The sequence below is a fragment of the Cricetulus griseus genome (genome assembly GCF_003668045.3).
Source record: "Cricetulus griseus strain 17A/GY chromosome 1 unlocalized genomic scaffold, alternate assembly CriGri-PICRH-1.0 chr1_1, whole genome shotgun sequence".
Lineage (NCBI taxonomy): Eukaryota > Metazoa > Chordata > Mammalia > Rodentia > Cricetidae > Cricetulus > Cricetulus griseus.
Genome location: NW_023276807.1, coordinates 20885889 through 20907618, shown reverse-complemented (window position 1 = coordinate 20907618; position 21730 = coordinate 20885889). Strand labels below are relative to the sequence as shown.

Here is a 21730-nt window from a genome sequence, read left to right as displayed (position 1 = left end):
ATTGCAACCTGAGAAATTTGAATAGATCTCAATGATTTGTTCTGTTATGAAACTATTTCTGCTGAACTCTGATTCATATCTTGGTATTCTGTCATGAAAATTGACACCTGGCAAGTTAGTAAAATGGAAACTCCAAAACCTCAGAGGAAGTTCATATTCCACTATTAACTAAGGGGTTTCAGAAAATGTATGAGGTCACTGACGTTGCTCTTCAGGGTCATGGGAGGACTGTGTTGACTAAGATTGATCAAGCCTTGCTCTCATGATCAATTATCAAGCCCTGCTCTCATGATCGTATCTACTTGGCTATGAAAAAGTATACATATATGGATAGGGAGACTTTCATCTTGAAGTTATGAAAACAAACTGATAAGCTGAACACAATATGGGGAATCCTCTGTCAATTCTTCTGGGAGATAGTAATGGCAGATTCCCATCACTTAAAGGAGGCAGCTTATAAAGTCTATTATAACTCTATGTAAATGAAAACTATTGTGACCAGGAAAATTTGTATCAGAAAAGAAGAGAAGAACTTAGGGCATATGGGGGCTCATGAGACCAGAAAGTATAGAAGATAGATTCACCCAATAGATGGGAGCCAGAAATCACACCAAAGGCTGTGTGACCAAGGAAGATGTGTAGCTATAAAAGAATGTAAAAGTGGGCATATGAAGTAATCCACATCGAAAACTGAAGTAGTTTGTTGTTCTGTGAAAGCTAGATTACACAGGGGCAAGAACCCTGGAAGTAAGAAATTGGAGTTCTGTACTATGTTTCACTATGTTTGAGGCTAACAGGCTCTCTGGTAAGCTGATAGAAACCATAATGAAGAACCAGGCAGATGCTTTTACTAACTCATATAGGAAGATTCCATTATTGGGCTGTTTGACCAGTTTCCAAACAAGTGAGAGATACATAGCACTAAAAAGAAAATTTCTGTTTATGATATTGAATTTAGAAGCTCATAGAGAGATTATTGCATGAAATAAACTTTGTTTAAAACTGTACATCAGGTGGAAAAATGAAACAATAGTCAAGAATGCTAGCTGTTCTTGTAGAGAACCCTAGTTTGCTTCCCAGGATGTATGTCATGCAGCTTATTACCACCTGCAATTCTAGCCATGGGAGGATGGACACACACACACACACACACACACACACACACACACACACACACACACAGCTAAAATAATTTCAAAATGGGGTCTTTATCATTTAAAATTGTTTTTAAATATCATTTTTTTTATAACTAGCTCACTTTACCTCTAAAGGTTTGTATAGGCTAAAAGTGAAAAACACAATAGAATATTCCATATAGTGGGTAGTTATACCTAGGGCATATACCTACAGCATATAAGGTGTAGCTATATCTACAGCAAATGAAATAGATTGAAATCAAAGTCATTATGAAAAGGCATTAGTGGGTCAAACATTAAATCCATAAGCAAATTATAAAACATCTCTCCAATTAAAAACAGAGACACAAAGGCTGACACACTTAAAGCAGGAAGAATTAGAAACTCACAGAGGTCAACTTCTATACAGACAAAGCATGGATTCCTGAAATAAACAGAATAGCATTGCAGCAAACAATGGAGAACAAACTCACCTCATAGTTAATAGCAGGAAGGAAATAAGAGCAATCTTGGCAGAAATAAATGACAGACCAAATCAAGCAAGGAAAGAAAACAACATAAAATATTAGCAAGATAAAGACCTGGCTCTTTGAAAGAAAAACAAAGTAGGCAAAGCATAAGCCAGACTAAGTGGAAACAAGGCTCAGATAAAACATGGGATACAAAGGGAGACATTACAATGATACCTCAGAAATTAATAGGACATGTAGGGAATAGTGTGAATAACCATATATAGCAAGAACATTGCCTTTCCCAAAGAAATGCACAAATAATTGTCACATTTCTTACCAAGACAGAATCAGAAGAATTAGAAAACCTAAACATACCAATAAAAAGTAATGAGGCTGAGTCATTACTAAGACTTTTATGAATATACCAAGCAACAACAAACAAGCAAACAAAACTAAATTAAAATAGGACCATATGTCACTGCTGAGTTCTACCAAGCATTTGAAGAAATACTAAGCTTTCTCAAATTATTATGAGGCATTAAAGAAGAGAGAATTATTAAAAACTGTTGTGGTTTTAATAACAATGATCCCACCCCCATAGGCTCATTCACATATTTGAATGCTTAGTTACAAGGAAGCAGAACTCTTTTAAAGGATTAGAAGGATTAGGAGGTATGGTCTTTAGGAAGAGGCACAGCCATGTTTGAAGAAGTGAGTCTTTGAGAGTGGGCTTTGATGTTTTAAAAACCTATGCCAGGTCCACCTAGTCTCTCTCTCTCTCTCTCTCTCTCTCTCTCTCTCTCTCTCTCTCTCTCTCTCTCTCTCTTTCTCTCTCTCTGCCTGTGGATCAGGATGTAGAACTCTCAGCTACTCCTCTAGCACCTGCCTGCATGCCACCATGTTCCTTAATACAATAATAATAGACAAAACATCTAAAATTGTAAAACTGTAAGCAAGTCCCAATTCAATGCTTTCTTTTATAAGAGTTGACTTAGTTTTGGTTTCTTAACATTTACTGAACACTTACAAAGACACAAATATTTGATGTATTTTCCATTACTTTAATTTCAAAACTAGAAAAGAACACAACACTGAAGGAGATCCTTAGACTAATTTTCTTTTTCAAACATAGAAGCAAAATCATCCAGCAAAAGTATTTTGATAATACAGAAAATTGATTATGATAACACATTAAAAATTCATTAACATGCTCCACTTGGATCCATTCCTGTGACGGAAGGTGAGTTAACATAATAGAATCTATAAACATGGCAGGGCACATCGAGAGAATGAAGGATGGAAGCTATATTATCATCTCAACAGTAGCAAAATGCATTTGACAAAAGCCAAAATCACTACCAGATAGAAATGCTTAATATATCAGGTTTAAAAGGATGGTATCTCAGTGTAATAAAAGTAGGGTACCTCAAAATAATGTAAAGAGGGGTTTTCAACATAATAAAAGACATACAAAGTAGGCAAACAGCTAAAATTGAACTAAATGGATATGGAAAGTTGAAAGCTTTGTCTTTAACATCTCTAAGAAGACAAGGGTGCTAACATTCTCTACATATATTTAACATAGCATTGGATGTCTAGACAATCAAGAAAGAATAAGTTACATGAATATTCTAGAACAAAGAAGTCAAATCCTTTCTGTTCACAGACAATATGGTCTTACAGAGACACATAACCGAGACTCTCAAAAAAAGAGAAGTAGAACTAAGAAACGAATTTAGCAAAGTTGCTGCTTACAAAATCAACATACAAAAATTAACAGTGCTGTCCCATACTCTCTGCAATGACAATTTTAGAACATTGTTGAAAGAAATTGAAGAGAACATACAGAAAAAGAAAGGCATCCTGAGTTTTTGGATTAGAATGACGAATACTGTCAAAATGTTCAGATCACACAAAATGACTTGCAGTTTCAACACAAACCGTAATGTGAAGACTAATACTGAGAGAGCCAACTTGGGATTTGAAATAACAATGGAACAATATCTCTGGGAATATCTGTGATGAACTGCCTAGACTAGGTTATTTTAAAGGGGAAGACTTATTCTAAATATGGGTAGAACCATTCAACAGGCAGAATTCCTTGACTGAATAAAAATGAAAAAGTATTCATCATTCTTTGCTTATGATTGCACACAAAATGTGAGCAGCTATGTCAAGCCCCCACCATCATATATTTCCTGACATGATGAACTTTGGGCTAGAAAAGTCCTTGAATGCAGTAATCAGAGCTTGATGGGTTATCCGGATGAGAGGATGAAAGAAATGAATTTATAGATAAATGTAGACAGTGGAGGACTTTCTTCTGTGGATTAAGAGGGGAACAATGGCTGTTCCAGGAACTGGGTTAGGAACTATGTTTGTGTACTCTAGTAAAGAATCTGGCTGTATTTAATCCATGTGCAGAGTTCTTGAGTGAGACTAAGCTTAGAGGTGACTGACTTACTTATCTGGTTGAGAGAATTTCAAGATAAGTTAGTGCTCAGGCTGACTTACGATTACTGTACACTGATCCAATCCCACCCGAGAGAGAGAGAGAGAGAGGGAGAGAGAGAGAGAGAGAGAGAGAGAGAGAGAGAGAGAGAGAGAGAGAGAGGAGAGAGAGAGAGAACAACGAAGAACAAAATATAATAAATTTGTGAGGTTTTGAAAGGAAAGATGTTAAGAATAAGTTTGACAATTTAAACAAGAAGGGTACAAAGGACTAAACATCTGTAATTGCAAGAGACTAGTGTTATAAATGAGAAACAAGGTTTTTGCACTGGGGAAAACAGGAAAGCGATCTGGAGGAAAAGACCCCATTCACAGAAGCATTCATCTTATGAAAATGCTTAATCCCTTGAAAGAAACAAGCTTGGACTGAGAATGCAGCTGAAGACATTCCCTTCATAAAAAACAACTGCACAGGACAGTGTTTCCCCATAAGGTTAGCACACAGAACCAGTTCAGCTGTGATCTAAGAGGGCATGCTTCACCCTGAGCTGATAGATAAATTTGGCACATTGTCCATACCTTACTAGTTTGGAAGGCATGACAGATGAAAGACTGAAGGAATCGGGGAGTCTTAGGTCCAGATCCAGAGAGGTGCAGAGGTTAAGCATTTTGTGGAAGGGTCAGAGTCCCTCAAGGATGCTCCAAAGGCCACTTTATGATGCTGTGAAAATGAAGCCTGAGTTGCAATAGTGACCCTCAGATGCTTCAGCTATCAGGATCTTGAACTGTCTTCCAACAAAGGCTGCAGGTATGATGTAGATTTGTGTCAAGAGACAGGCAGTGTGTTAAGGCAGGAATGGTAGAGAACTGGTACCACACAAAACATTTGGAGCCCACATGAGTTCATCATAAGCCCTTGATGATACACACAGAGCTGCAGAATTTGTTGTTTGTCTTGATGGGTGTTTGTCTAATAACTCTTTGCTATATTCCATTTTTTCCTTTTTGGAAATATAATGTTTATTTCAATCATTGAATGTTACTAATGTACAAATTTTTTAATTTAAAAACTTATTTATTGCTCTGTTTGGCATATGCCATAGTATGTATGAGTGTATGGAGGTCATAAGAAATTTTATGGCAGTCAGTTCTCTCCTTCTGTTTTGTGTGTTCTGGGGATGGAACTGAGCTCAATTTGCTTGCTGGCAGGCACCTTTATCTCCTGAACCATCTCGCTGGTCCCTGTGTTGTAAAGGAGTTTATGTTAAGATATTATATTAAGTCTTATAAAAATGTTGAAAATATTAAAAACAAGGGGACTTTAAAAGTTGAACTGAGTATGCATTTTGCATTTTGAAGTGTCTACATAGGGATAAAGAGTGGAAGAGTTTAGCTTAAAGGTGACATATTTGGTATCAAATCAATAATGTCTGGTGAACTGTGATGCTTAATCTTGATACTCAAGTAGGTAGTACTTAAACTTACCACAGAAATCATCTCTGGGTGTGCTTATGAGAAATTGCATAGATCAGCTTATGTGAGGTAGACAGGCTCACCTTATATGGAGAACCATGGGTTATAGGACCTAAACTGAAAACCAAGAAGAAAGGAAGCTAATAAATAGCACTAATTGTCCTGTTTCCTGACTGTGGATGCAACATGACCAGCCGACTTTAGATGCTGCTCCTAAGAATTCCCCTAGCATGATATACTATTGTGCCTTTGAACTTTGAGCCAAAATAAATTCCTCCTTTATTTATAAAGTTTCATTATAAAGTTTCCTTTACCAGTTTCTTTTTCACAACAAGTAACTGATACACCTAGCAAAATACCAAAGTCAGTTTTCAAAATGTGTTGTTGACTGCAATAATCAAACCGGCATGATATTGGCATAAATATAGGCTAATGGAACCAGAAACACATAAACAGTCTAAATCCATAAACCTACAGCCAAAAGAGTTTTTAACTACATTTAAAGAGCATGGTTGCTGAAAGGATAGCCTTTCTTGAAAAAGTAATGGGAAACTGGATACCTAGTGGTAGAAGAATGAAACTAGACTCTGCCATTTTCAAATATCAGCTTAAGTGGAATCAAGACTTAGATGTAAAATGTGAAACTACTAGAAGAAAACATAGTGGAGATTCTTCTCAATATGGCAATGGACAAAAATCAGAGCAAACAAAACTGTGGCATGTAAGATTACATAAAAGCAAGGTTTCTGCATAGTAAAATAAACAATCACGAAAGGGAAGGCAACGTACTGAATGCAAAAAAATAATAATTACAAACTCTGCATATGAGAGGGAGTTAACATCCATAATATTTAAGGAACTACTGCAATAATGAAACATTGAAAAGATAACCAAAGGGTTTTTTTTTTTAAAGTCAAGCATTCCAGTTAGAAAATTTTCAATAGCAGACAAATGTCTAGGATGTATATAGAAAAAGAATAAGAAAAGCCCAAATCAAAAGTACAATAAAATATACTTTTCATACATTAAGATCATCTCTTATAATAATGTTGAGAAAGGAAAATAGTATCTTTACACTCTGTCAGAGGAAATATAAATTTGTACATCCATTATGGAAAATGTAGATTATCCTCAAAAATAGGAATATGATCATGGGAACATGATCCAACGATAGGTAAATTGAAGAATCACCTGTACTCCTTTGTTTCTTGTAGCAGTACAAGAAGAGCCAAGAGACAAGAAATGGAAACTATCAAGTGATGGATGAACAAAGAAAGTATTGATACAAACACAAAATATTATTCATCAGTAAGACAAATGAAATCCTGTGGTTTGCAACATGAATCAAACTGGAGATCATTAGGTTAAGCAAAATAAGCCAGATACAAAATAACGCCTATCATATAACTTTGTATGTGTATGTAATCTAAACATGTTGATCTTAAAAATGGGATGGTAGTTACCAGAGTCTAAGGAACACAATGGGAAAGCACTGGCCTGGAAAGTGGAAAGATGTTTTGATGGATAACGAACTACATTTAGATAGGAGTCACACATTCTGATATGCTTTAGAGTGTCATGAGTGGAAATTATAAAAAAAATTGCCTTCATGTTTTACTTAATATAAAACTCTTTCCTCTCTTCTCTCCTCATAGAAATCCATTTTTTTTCAAATGACACAGGAGACCTCATAATTTATTCTAGGAAATGCCAGAGTCATCATTTTCTAAACCCTTTTCATTTCCTTTCAATTTCATTACAAGCACTTTAGTTTTATTTTATTTTATTTTTTTTTTACTTTTCAAATGAATGTTATCTTTCAATTTAAAAACTCCTGTTGCTTCATGAACCATTCTACAACAGTGAATGAAAACAGAGAACAATAAGGCTTTATTCTGAAACAGGAGAAACCTGAGGGACCAAACAGTGTGAGCACTATGCCATGTGCTTCCTTACAAATCACAGGAGACAGTTACACTTCATTTCAGCAATATGACAAACTACCCCATTTTCTGTGGCCAGATGAGTTGCAGTGGCAAAGGCTGAATTGTTAGATCTCTGTTATTTGTGCTGCAATAGGGACTTCATCCTGCCAGATATAACCAACTCAATCTGGAAGAAATAATAACTGTCTCCTACTAAATTTTATTAGATGCCTTAGTAAATGTTTAGTTTTTAGTCTATTTCCATATCCAGATCAAGAGTAGTTAAGGTCACAGAATGGGTAAGGTAGATCCCATCCTAGTCATTAGATCTTGTTTATTTTGGACATCAAAACTATTTCAGCAGGGATTCTATTTGAATATGGCTGAATGAGGGAATCAGACAGAGAGCACTTGTGGGCAGAAGAATCCTGGCATCTGGTTGTAAAGCTGTCTGATTTAATGATGGAAAAGCCAGGGAGCTCAGATTTGCATTTAGTTAGGAGTCACCCAGGAATGTGAAAGATCCTTTCATAACACAAGGCTCAAATGTTTGAAAAAAAGCTTGACTTCTTGCCTTGGAAATGAAAAGGCAAATGATAAATAAATAAATAAATAAATAAATAAATAAATCTGTGTTTCCTATTTTAAATGAACTATAATAAGAGAGGATTCTAATATAATATTATTTTTAGAAGTTAGGAATGCATATACAAGTCAGTGACTGATACGGAGAAAGCTAACATGCCGAGCAGGTGGGGGAAGCAGTAACACAATGAACTTAAAGATTACTGATATGGTTTTAAAACCCAAAATGACATAAAAACATACATAATCCCCATGAAACCGACCAGAATACTAAATGAATAGAAATTAATTAAAAAAAAGGTTAATGGGGCAGCAATTAACATCAAATTGTTACATCCTCAAGCAGAGGGAATTACAGACCTTTGAACCAAGTGCACAGGAGTGCTTAGCATCTTTCCACTCACTGTGTCACCAGAAGGGCTCCCTGCAGAGGGACAGGCAGCCTACTCTCCTGTGAATGCTAAGGATCAAAATGTTAGGTCAGCAGGACACTAAAGCAGGGGTTTTCCTGGGCAACTATCCTTTGTATACAGCTTGCTCCCTATCAGAATTTGCAAAAAAAAAAAAATATATGCAAATGTGCCTGGAAACTAGCCCTGGGGAAACTCTACACTGCCAGGAGTCTGGCTTCACAGGAACGAATTTCTTGAACAGGAGAGCACAAGGACATTTCAGCCCCACAGACAGACACGCATTTGGTGACTATTTGCACAAGCCTAGGGGAAGACTCTTTTAGACTCTACGGATAAGGCTACAGAGCTCAAAAATTACATCTTGACTTTATTTGACTTCTCCTCTGAAAGACCCTAATGTTAAATTAATATCCTTATGCAAATCTTGTAAAGTATCTTCCACTTCATATCATTTATACTTTTTCAGTGATTCTACTGAACTTTAATAAGATCATTTCTGTCACATAGATGCTGAGCTCAATTTGTAAATGAGAAAAATGAGGCAACAATATGTTGTGTATAAGTAAACATCACTAATTAAGAATTGGAACTGAATGTATTCTGGCTTCCAGACCATTTGTTTCCCACTAAATTAAACAACTCAATTTGCTTTTATATAGTATATACGCTCTATATAGATATATTTAGAATCTACATATATATATATATAGAATATATCTAACATATTTGTAGATATATAGATTTAGAATATACAGATATTTCATGTATTTTTGTCTTCTAGCTGTCAATCATACATCAGTTACTCTCAATCTATTTTATTTGTACTTTACTACACAAATATATTTCTGATTGAGAAATGTCAAAGCTGAAACAACAAACAAGGGCAATTTTGAATCACTAGTTCCTCTCATCCTCAACTGCTAATAGGAAAATAATATATGTCTTCCCACAGATAAACAAAACTGAACTCTGGAATCCAGTTCAGAGAGGGAGGAGTGATGAGCAAAGGGGTCAAGAAAAGGTTGGGGAGACCCACAGAAACAGCTGACCCGAACAAGGGAGAGCTCATGGACGCCAGACTGATAGCTGGGAAACCAGCATAGGACTGTTCCAGACCCCCTGAACGTGGATGTCAGTGAGGAGGCCTCAGCAATCTATGGGGATAGAGGGATACTCTTTCAGCTGAGACACATGGAGGAGGGCCTAGACCCTGCTCCAAATGATGACAGATTTTTGGAGATTCCCCATGGAAGACTACACCCTCCCTGTGGAGCAGAAAGGAGATAGGATGGGGGGTTAGTGGGGGGCAGGGAAGTAGGGGAGGGAGAGGGAACTGGGAATGGCATGTAAAACAAGCTTCTTTCTAATTTAAAGAAACAAAAAAGAGCCAGGTTTGTCAGGTAGAAAAGGGAGTATGTTAAAGGTGGGAAATACAGAATGAAGCCTATTTCTGAACTGCAACTAGAAATATCAGTATAAGTATGATTTTTAAAACATATAGATTCAAAAACAGATGAAAATATGCCAAGGTATATTTATAATGTATATTCATAAATAAAGTGTATACAATACATAAGTTTGTGTTTCTAAAAAAAATTATATGTCTGTTAATAATGAGGTTTTGAGTTAAAAACTTAAGATTTTATGAGAACTGTTTAATTTCAAAGGAATGATTTTATTTTGGGACATTCAACATATCATTTTCATATTGGTCATACAATATAAATAAAGGGCATCACATCTGACATAATTATGTAGCTAAATGTCAATAAAAGTCAAACCCACTAATAACAAGCTTTTTCCCATAGGAGAAGTATAAATAACAAAATCATTCAAAGATGGATTTGACATAGTTAGATCCTACCATTGTTAACAGCCTGCCTATGCTTGGAGATAGGCTGTGGTATCAGTTCAGAGCTATAGAACATTGTTGTCAATATGTTCACTTCCTTGTACAAGCACCCACAGCACAAAACGTTCATGTCTCATTGAACATGAATGACGGGTACTTCTTTACTAATTACAGAAAATCTTCCCCTTTCTCTACATAATGTATATCACATCCAATCACATAGAATGCTAACAACATAGAATGCAGAATTTGGTTAAATTCTCACCAAATTACTTAACACACAAGCCCAAATCCCTCAATAAGCCCTTCCTAATTCTCTCTAAAAGGTCTCTTTGGAAAGTCTCAGGGAGTAAGAATTACAATAAAAGAGGAAAAAAACATAAAATTAAATATGTCTTTATGAGAGTACAAAATTCCATCACCACATCACATTAAGATAAAGAAACAAATGTAGAAAACATAACTAGAGGAAATGGAATGATATATATATATATGAAATGTTTGTTTCATATATATATATATATATATATATATATATATATATATATATATATATATATATGAAAAAGAATATACATTCACTGTAATGTGTTGGAGGAATACCAGCAACCAAGCTTCTTAAATAGAAAGGACACTGAAGAGAAATTTTATATATTCTAAGATGTCAGTGGTCACCACCATGGATTGAATGCTCAAGTACTTACAGCAATAAAATTTCAGAGAAAACAGCAACCACAATAAGGGAGGTTGGACAATGTTCTAGCTTGGTTTAGATAAGAAAGACAGACCACAGAGAAATTAAACACTAAGGCCATACACGAACTCTTTCATAATAAGCCTCAACAAGCTGACTCCTGCTGCTGCTCTATGCTTCTGCCCATCAATAGCAGTCCGGGTTCTCAGACAAGATATTAATGTAGTCTGGATATGGTGTTAACTGTCAGCCTGACAGAATCTGCAATCACCTGGGAGATAACCCTTAGGGCATACCTGTGAATGATTATTTAGATTAAGGTTAGCTTTTGAGTATGCCTCTGAGGGCTTATCTTGATTGCATTAATTGATGTGGGAAGGCCCACCTTAATTATTGTCAGGATGATTTTTTTGGTCTGGGGCTCCCAGACTGTATAAAGTAGGAAAGCAATCTGAAAACTACCAAGCACTCATTGACTTCACTCTGCTGCTTGACTACATGCAATCTGATGAGATCCTGTAAAGCCCTGATCACTTGACTTCCTGATCAGGAGGAGCTGCACCTTGAACTATGAGCCAAGATAATCCTTTCTTCTTTAAGTTGCTTTTGTCATGGTATTCTACTACAACAAGGGGGGAGAAACCAAGACAGTTACTAAAGTAGAAATACTATAACTACTCTTTTCTTTCTTCTCTCTTCATTTAGATGTCAGGCAGATGGCTTTCCCTCCTCAAAAGTAGTGAGAGAAATTGGACCTTTCCTAATGGAAAGCATCTGATGGAATACCAAACTGCATAAGTGAAAACTATTTCATTATTTGATTACCATTGTATGTCACATTTACAGTATCTTACAAAGTTCAAGAACATTTCTTAAAAGAAATGATCTAAAATCCTTTTCTTGTATTATTTCACTAAGAAAAAAAATCACCATGCACTATCACAGCTTAAATCCTACAGTAGTGAGGGCAGATGTAATTTGTGATTTTGTGTGATTTTTCTGTATCTGTCTGTACTGTATTCCAGATCAGGCCAAGGAGATATACCATAGTAGTATAACTATTTACTTTACTAGTGGTTCACTTCCTATCATATCTGTATCTCATAAGATAATATCTAAGGGATCCCAAACAGCAAGATAGTAACAAATGTTAGGGTAAAAGTTACAACCATTAAACTGCAACATCTAATATAGACTACTTACTTCGCTCAACATTTTACACAATAACGTGAATATTTTTCATTTCTTAAAATTACTGAGTGTGTCTTCTTTTTGACAATGCCAGGCACCTTGTTGGTTCTGGTGATAGCTTTGTAGTCAGTGAATGTGGCAGAATTTAGTTATAAAACAATGATGTTAAGAGACTTCCTTGTGTTGGTACAAAATATATATATTTTAGATCATAAGTGAAAAAAAGTTCTAAATAGAATGAAACATTTGAAAAACCACAGCTGTAAGAATAAGTGTTTATTTTTTCTTTGAAAAGTTCATACATGGATACATTGTGTATTACATCCATTTACCACTACTTCCCTCTGTCTTCTCCTAGTGGTCTCCACCAAGTCATGTCATTTCTCAAACATTGAAGGGTTACCTTATAAGATAGGACACTGACTTGAATAATCTGTGAGCATAGAAGAAACTGAATCTGTGTTGGAAAATATATTTAAAGAAAGCACCAGTAGGATCTTCCACCATGTTGCTTTCATACAAAGTAGTTTATGAACTGCTCTAACAAGAAACCATTCAAAGAGCTAAGGAGCGATTTTTGTTTTAAATATTGCCTTTTGCCACTCTTGTTAGCCATTTGCCATTCACGGTCTTCGCTATATCTTCAGGGAGGAGTCTATCATTTATGCATTTATGATCAGGCAGTTATTCCCTAAATTTTGCACCCATTGAAAGCATAAATTAGAATTTCTTATTCTTTATTCAACTATTTGCTTGATGGTTGAATAATGTAAATGACAATGTTATGGAAACTTGGCTCTGGGATAATGGGCAGAATTATGAAAGTCAGATGATGGAATATTAAGCAAATGAAAAACATTATGATAATATAAGTACACTCTATGGAAGACTATACATATTGTCCTATGATATTTATCAGAAAATATTGGCAGTGTTGTCACATGGTCAGTGACAAGTTACCTCCCCTGACTGAATGGTTGTAAAGAACACAAGGAGAAACAATTCTAAGCCAGTTCTTCCTGGTTACATACGAAGGTAATGACTCACCTTAGACCTGAGAAATCTTTGTGACTCTTTGCAATGGACAACTCTGAACAAATAAAATATTATTTTAAAATATTAATCTATACATATAAATTTAGGAAAGATGAACACCAATTGGTGCCACCCAAGAAAATGTACATAGCTACAAACACAGGCACCAGAGAAATTACCCCGTTTTATCCAGATAAGAGATAGTGATTAGAGGAAACACTTTTCCAGCAAGGCTCAATATTAGCTGTATGCATTACATATGTCAGGTACACCAAGTAAAGTATATGTATATTAATGCAAGTTTCAACAAATGCCAAATGTGCTTACCTGGACAAAGAGCAATATTACAAGGCTTGTGATGTGTTTCAGGTCCTTCACAGGGCCTCCCTCCATACTGAGGAGGTGTGCATGACCTGGTTCGTGTTCTTTGGCCTCGGCCACATGTAAATGAGCATAAGCTCCATGGTGACCATTCCTCCCAAACTCCATGTACTGTAATAAAGCAAAGAAGCTTCAGCCACAAAGAATCAAAGTCAAAGACTTCTTTCTGTATAATTAAGAAAAGAAATCATCAAATACAATATGGAGAAATTTTGAAAACTCACTCTCCACAAAACTCTTATCAACATAAACTTTTAAATTTAATATGTAAATGTATTAAAATCACAAAACTCTATGTGCTTCTCTTCTACAGTTGAACCAACAATTTTAAGCTATTCCCTTTTTAACCTCTTTAAATGGAAATCCCCCTTTCTTTCTCTTGATAAAACATTCATGAGCTATTTTAAAGCATGGTCTCCCCTAAAGAATAAGAAAAATTAAATTCCTCAGAACAGAACTGAACTTTTAGAGTTAAATGTGTGTTTAAATAGCTAACGACCAATTTAGTTCTAGTATCTATGAAGTTTCAGAAATATTTTGTGTTAGAAAATGAAAAATACGTCCCTGAAAATTGGTAATATGTATTTGAAATAGTTTTTAAGCTAGCATTATTTAAAATATTTTTCTCATATAAAATTTTGCAAGTAAATTCATCATCTTTTGAGTAGGAGAATATTCAACCACAGGATTTACTCCTATAGCATCCCACCCCCTTTCCCCATGTCAAGGGAAAACACTCTGTTTCTAAAAGCCATGGATCTAGAAGATAATCTCCCTCCTCTTACAGCTTGATGGAACTGTAAACTCACCTAAATACATTTCCAAAACAACAACAACAACAAAACCAGATTACATAAAAATAGAATTAAAGTAATCATGGGAATACCAATGCTTCCAATAGCTCATTTTCTATAATTCAAACATGACTGGAAGCAATACCATGTGCTCTTTCTGAATGGGTATTAGATGCTGTGTAAATAAATGCTGGTAGTTTAAGTAAGCTTACTGGACTTCAACTTTTAAATCCTTCTTCTGAATGTCAAGCTACTGCTCTCATCCTAATTATTAACACTAGGATATTTACCTCACAAATAAAGCGAGGACAGAGAAGCCAGGAGGAGTGTTCTCTTGAGAACCTTCTGTCTTGATGCAGAGCCTGTGCCTTAGAGCTCTCACACTGTCTTGAGCACGGATGGTTGGGGTCACTCCATGCAGGAGTGAGGGAGTACAGACCCACACCAAAATGGCAGAAGGAGTTTCAGGTTCCTCCTCCAATTAGTAGCTCTATGCGTAAGTCCATATAAAATGGAATAGGTACCTTCTAAGTGAATGCAATATTTCTAGAATTTTCTTCATGTTCTTACCTTAAAGCTGAAATCTAGCTAACTAGCCAGTGCATTACCACAGGCTGCTATAGTTTTGTGGTTAAGTACTTCATATCTGCTCTTTCGGGGTCTTTAAAGAATATTATATAGCTTTATAAACTATGTTAACGTTTCATATTGCCGTATATAAGTAGACATATCTCCAAGCATTACAAAGTACACATTAACACAGAATTTTACATTGTAATGCAAATAATCTGACTAAATTTCAAGAGAATTCCACCTTTATAAATAACACCTTTATATTGAGGTATATCATTTCTTTCTATTTATTTTGTTTCCTTATTGCAATAAGTTGTGAAAATGTGTTCAACAATGAAAACAGCAACCCAATTAGAGTATAATTCAATGGAAGTCATTTAACGATACTTTGAAAGTCATTGGAAAGTCTTTTTAAAAAAACAATACTTAGCAAAAGTAACACAGAGAGCAGCAAGTTATTATTTTCTTCATCTACCTCGTGATGACAATCTGGGAAAACTAAAGCTAGTTAGTATCTACTGGTAACAGAATATCTAATATCTGCATTTAGCAATGTACACATGTTATATAGATTTTAAATATGTGTACCTATGTGCACAAATCTATGTAAATATCAATCATAGAAGGATTTCTCTAACTAATGTTTATGAATATATTTTTGGTTACATTTTATCAATTTTTACATGTATTTTGTTACCAAACTTTTCAAACTAATGATAACCCTCTCCACTATGTAAAAGTGTTCATGACACTGTATGTTTTTTTTTTTTTTTTTTTGGTTTTTCGAGACAGGGTTTCTCTGTGTAGCTTTGGAGCCTATCCTGGTGGCACTCACTCTGGAGACCAGGCTGGCTTGAACTCACAGAGATCTGCCTGCCTCTACCTCCCAAGAGCTGGGATTAAAGCTGTGCACCACCAATGCCCGGTTCTCTCATGATGTTCTGGACATAGAGGACGCCACGTGTAGTACCCACAAAGACTCACTTGTTAGTCAAACCTTCACTGTAGCTTCTGAATCATATGTATGATCTTTTATCAAATTACTATAGTACTAAATGTACATAGCACAATGCTAGAAAATATTAAATTGCTGAATTTGCAAATTTTCCTGTGTGAACCACAAAAATTGCCACAGAACCTTATCAGCTTAGGTAAATCCTGTTACTAGAATCAGAGAATTAACATTATTTAGGCATTTAACTTGTATTTATTGTTATACATGGAGGTTTTGTGATTCAGTTACATCATTTAAGTTTCTAATTTCTTATGTGAGGAGAAATTATTATAATTTGTCATTTCTAGAGAATGTTAAGTTGACAGGAAATCATAACACATGTTTTATAATGGTTAAACTATACAATGTTTACATGAGAGAGACTATTAATAAATTTTATGTTAAGATCAAGTTTTTAGTTTAATGTGAAATTGCTATAAAAGATCCTTTATTTTGTAGCAAATTATAAAAATTCATGAATTATCTAGTGAATTTGAAAAATAGTACTATTAAAGTTATTTAATTTACAACAAATTCATCCATTTTTATAGTTTTCTTCTTAATCTTTGGTACCAGATATATTGTCATATCTCTACTTTGTATAAGCCAAAGAGAAAATGAAATATATACAATGTATAGAACACTATCATCAGGTTTTGAAGTAACCATCTGTAAATTTTCATATTATTTCGATTTCATTATATATAAAATAACCCCTTAAGTGTAGAAGCTTTGCTATAAATATAAATAAATATGTTATAGATGACATTCATTTAAAAAATCATTCCTTTGCCTATTTTAATGTCTACAGATCAATGATTGTCAACTGGAGGTAACTCCACTCACAGGGATATTTGCTGATATCCATAGACAGTCTGGATTGCACCGGTTTATAAGGAAATGAAATGCTACTGGCCTCAAGTGCGTAGAAGCCAGCGAAGCTGGTAAGCACACAAATGAGCCATATGGCCCCCTTGAAACAAAGATTTATCAGGGTCTAAATGCTGGTGTTCAATCAACATGGGTTGAGAACCCGGGAATGGAATATAGAGATGAAATTCAGCTGGGGCAGCAACTAAAGAATTAACTGTTGCTCTCTACCTTTCCCAATCTACTTTAAGCATATTCCATATGTTTCTATTCTAAATGATAACAATAAAATTAAAACAATAACGTGCCATTAAAAAAGGCAAAACAACAAAAAATTTGCAAAAGATCCAGTGTGTATCTGGATAAAAGAATTTGTGAATTAGTGAAAAGTAAGTCACTTGTCATACTAGTGACTTTCCTTCATGGCACAAACAAATACAAGCTCAAATACTGACATTTCACACATTTTGTAAAGAGTTAATTTAATAGTGAATTTGTCCTTTACTTGCTCCATGTTCATTAACAAAATTATACAAAAATTAGAATTCTCTAGAATGACTAGGTCAGGTATTGATTTGTGATCAAATTTAACTGGAATTTGTAATTTAGAGAAATATTTACATTGATTGAAATACTTCTTAAATTTTAAACCATTTAAATATTTACTCCTCATTTTTCATGATATATTCAGAATAACATTTATCAATATGGTGAACAAAAATCAGCATATGAAAGAAACTCCTATTTCCTGTCACTATGTACTTATCTGACATTTTAAAAATAATGAAGACACTAAATTATCCTTTGTATTTGTAAAATTAAAGATAAAAATTGAACATCAATTCACCAAACTGAAGTATAACAATGATTTATTTTTCTTGTGAGCAATACTCAACCAAGATTTAGAGAGATGAATAGTTTAGATACATGAAAATAAAAGATAGACTAAAAACTGCTCACATTCTTATACATGGTAAGGGTAAGAGTTTTATTAAATCAGAAATGCTGTGACATATTACTCAGCTTGATTTTTTTTCATGATACACAGGGAGAGAGAACTTAGAATCCACATGTGGGTCCTTCCACAGATGATCTCAGTTCCCAGTTGAAGGCCTAATCTTCCCCCTCTGTAGAGAATAAAGACTTCTATGTGTGAACCTTATACAGGTGTGTAACTGGTGACTAGAAGGTAAGCTATGAATTTTGTTTAACACTTTGGAAACCAATCAGATTACTGCTAAGGAATGTGTTTTTCATTAGACCCTGTAAGCACATACTAACAAGTTAATTGTATATATCAATTATATCATAATGCTCTATTGATACTGTTTTAATTGATGAGAATAGGGAATTCGACTTTGTAAATCATCAGGTAAGTACTGAGGTTAGACTTCATGGTTAAGCATTCTCCCAAAAGTCCCTATTGTATTCTACTCAAATAGGGATTCATAGCATTTATGTTGAGGTCTGAAGGTTTCACTATGATACTCCAAGCCTCTTTCTCTCCTTGTCTTTTTTCCCCCAGCTCATGTAATTGAAATATGTTCGGTCTATGATCTCTACTTTCAGTCTTTCATCTTCTTTTTAATTTTCTCGATGACTCCTTTACATTTCCCCATTTGATTTGTATTATTTTTCATTGCAAATTCTTCCTTATATCATGCAGTCCCGACTGACGCCTACATACATTCAATAGCAATTGTCCTCTTATTGATGATTGTGTTTTTTTTTTTTCCTGAAAGCCTTAGTTTCTGTCTTTTTAGCTTTGTCTTTTCTGTATGTTATACAAAGGGTTCTCACACCTCACTGTTTGAGATGTTTGGATACAAAGGGTTCTCAAACCTCATTGTATAAGATGTTTGCATACAAAGGGTTCTCACACCTCATTGCATGAGATGTTTGGATACAAAGAGTTCTCAAACCTCATTGCATCATTCCACAATATCTCCTGCTACTTCCTTCATTTTCTCTTTCTTCCAGGATATTTATTTTCGTTTTTGTTTTTAAATCAAAACAAAATAACATTAAATAACATAAAATGATCCATGGAAACTCTTTGAAGTTTACAATTCAGTAGCATTGAGTATATTCATGTAGCAATCAAACAGATCACCAGAAGTGTTCTATTTTGAAAATTTGAAGTTTTATACCCACTAAAGAACAGCCACCCTAACATTTCTTATATGATTACATTTGCCTGTTCTGCTAGGAAACTGGCATTATTCCTGACCATTCTTCCAGGCCCTTCACTGTTGTTTTTAGCAACTAAGACTCAGTTAATACTGGGAATGGAGACCTCTAGAGAATACTTAAGCATGACTTGGAGATTGCAAGGCCTACAGTGCTAAGACCTTTCTTTAGAACATGTGCTTTTCAGATACTTCTGTAGAGTCTATGAGAATCTAGTGTACACTGCTGCATTCATGTAGTTGCATTCTTTAAATGACTCGGGACAACCTAAACTCCTGCTCTGGAACTGATTGGAAAGTCTTCATTGTTTTAAGATGTTGAAACAAATACAGTAAGACCATGCACATCATTAAATCATATACTTTTGATGTAAAGTATATTTCATCCTAACCAGACCTCTCTCTGTTTATTAAAGTAATAGATGGCTGTGATGAGAGCAATCACTTAAAGGTTCTTTATGAAGTAAAATGAAACATCTTGTTTAAATCTATTACACTTATTATTATTTTTTTCTGATAGGGTCAGATGGATGATAAAATTGCTGACTGAAAAACTGCCAATCACATGTCATATTTCTACTATGCCTGAAAGTTTTATTTCCTCATATAGCAGTTGGATTTTTTTACCACCTAAAAACACAAGAAAAACAACTGATTTTTTTATGCTCGTTGAAACAACTACAAAAATTTCAATCTTATTTGAACTAGGGAGACAGTCACTTATCTACCATGCTGACTGCTCTGAAAGCAGAAATAATCACATACAGATTGAAATACCACAGTCGAGAAGAATTCCACTTATAGACTCTAATTAAAATGCCTCTACCCAGTACATAAGAAAATAACAAATTGTTCCAAATGCGTAGCATGACACAATTCAAAACATCCACAGTCGTAGTTGCTGCTAACACTACCTGGACAGAGGGCAGTGTTATTGCAAACCCTTGATTCTCTTAATGGGCCGCTGCAGTGTGTCCCGTAAGGTGATACACAAGTTCTGGTTCGCACCTGCGACCCTTGACCACAAGTAACTGAGCATGTGCTCCACTGGGACCACTCTTCCACACCAGATTCACCTGCATGCAAGACAACAAATAAACATGAAATACTGTCTTGGTTATTCATCTTGTAAGCACTGTTTCAAACTAACACTGTGACATGCATGAATAATTTAAATGCAAATATATGACAGTCCATCCAAAGGTAGAAAACATTTCAAATGAAAATGAAGTTAGGGGGATGTATACAATGCTGATACAAAGACTGTTTGTCATGACTTTGTTGGCAAAACCATTCTTTGCAAAGTCCATTAAGCTATCAACACTGTGAATGAAACAACCAATAGTTTCAGTGAGAATAATTGTTTGAAGTTTTCTTCAAGCCCATCTAGGGCCCTGTAGTTGGTGTCCAAAGAGGCAGAATGCATTTCTAATTCTACTCTGAGGCTTAGGTGAGCAGGGATGCTTTGATATGTTTTTGCCTAGTTCTTTATTGTCGAATGTCTTTTCTATTTCTAAAGACTGTGTGTACCTGAAAACTACTATGCTAGTTGACAATTTCAAATGGATTTCCTATCTTTTCAGCCTATGCTAGCTATTTACTTTGTCGTAATTTCTTAAAATCCTTCTGTTTCCCATTTCACCCCTGACCTAAAGAAGTATTTTTTAACTTCTCTAGCATTTATATTAACTGAACTAAAATTTACTTCAAAACAGGGTCCTATGAAGCCAATTAGTGTTGGGCTTCATAAACATTGTAGTGCTTGGCATTGCATTGAAACTATGCTTAGTTTTCTCATTATCTGAAAACAAAGAACAAGAAAACAGGAAACACCAATTTTAAAACCACTGGAGTTGGCTTCTAATTCTATTCTGGCATCATGTCCAGGTTGGATTTTAAAGCCTGACTTGAAATTTTACCATCCAGTGCTATCTGCCTAGCAGTGTGTATTTATTAAGCATTCATGATGTTGTCAAAACTTTTTACATGGAAGGGGTTTCTAAGAGCTTTGTGGCACTATTTACACAGGCAAGGAGCAATTTACCTCTATATCATGTACTTGGTATAGAATAATCATTTGGAATATAATTCCAAGGGCAGAAATGGCAATCCATTTGTCTATCTTGTTCAGAAGAGTTAGTCCATGATTAAGGAGAATACTAAATGCTAAACAAGTACAAACTGGTTCTGAAGAAAAGAATGAGTTTGCACCAGCCTATAAGGCAAAACATTCTTCTATGAGGTGTCTACTCTAAAAAGTGTGTCCACTGCTAGAAATCCTATTTGATGAAGGTGCTGACTTTATATTCTGCTATAATCTGCTTATGTTTTGAAGGCTCAGAACAACCAGTTTGCAGACAAACTCTGTTAGCGGGATCTATTGAAACTCTGTTAGCAGGATCATGGAGAATGTGTTCTTGTGCTGGTCTAAAATTATTCATGCAGAGGCATAGATAACAATTCATCTATACCTGGTTATCTATCAGAAGTGCACATGCTGGTAATTTGGGTGTCAGCTCACATTAATTAGGGCATCTTATAAATATTGAAATCCATGTTTAACATGGATATACAGTAATAGATCTCTCTTGATTACTTCAGTATTTTTTACCTTTACAAACTTATACATGGCTAATTTGATAAATATCTATTTGGATGTCTGTTTGAGTAGTGTTTGAAGTTATATCTCATAATTTGCTCTACTAAATTGAATTGCATTTTA

General features: G+C 34.9%; 1 protein-coding gene across 1 annotated transcript in view; it reads right to left on the bottom strand.

The window, feature by feature from the left end:
- Positions 1–21730, bottom strand: part of Adgrb3 (adhesion G protein-coupled receptor B3) — a 697729-nt gene that overhangs the window by 424111 nt on the left and 251888 nt on the right. The window contains exons 3-4 of the mRNA XM_027392824.2: positions 19923–20084; positions 13535–13699 (exon numbers count right to left, since the gene is read on the bottom strand). Coding sequence (XP_027248625.2) covers positions 13535–13699; positions 19923–20084 — 327 coding nt within the window. The remainder of the gene's footprint in view (positions 1–13534; positions 13700–19922; positions 20085–21730) is intronic.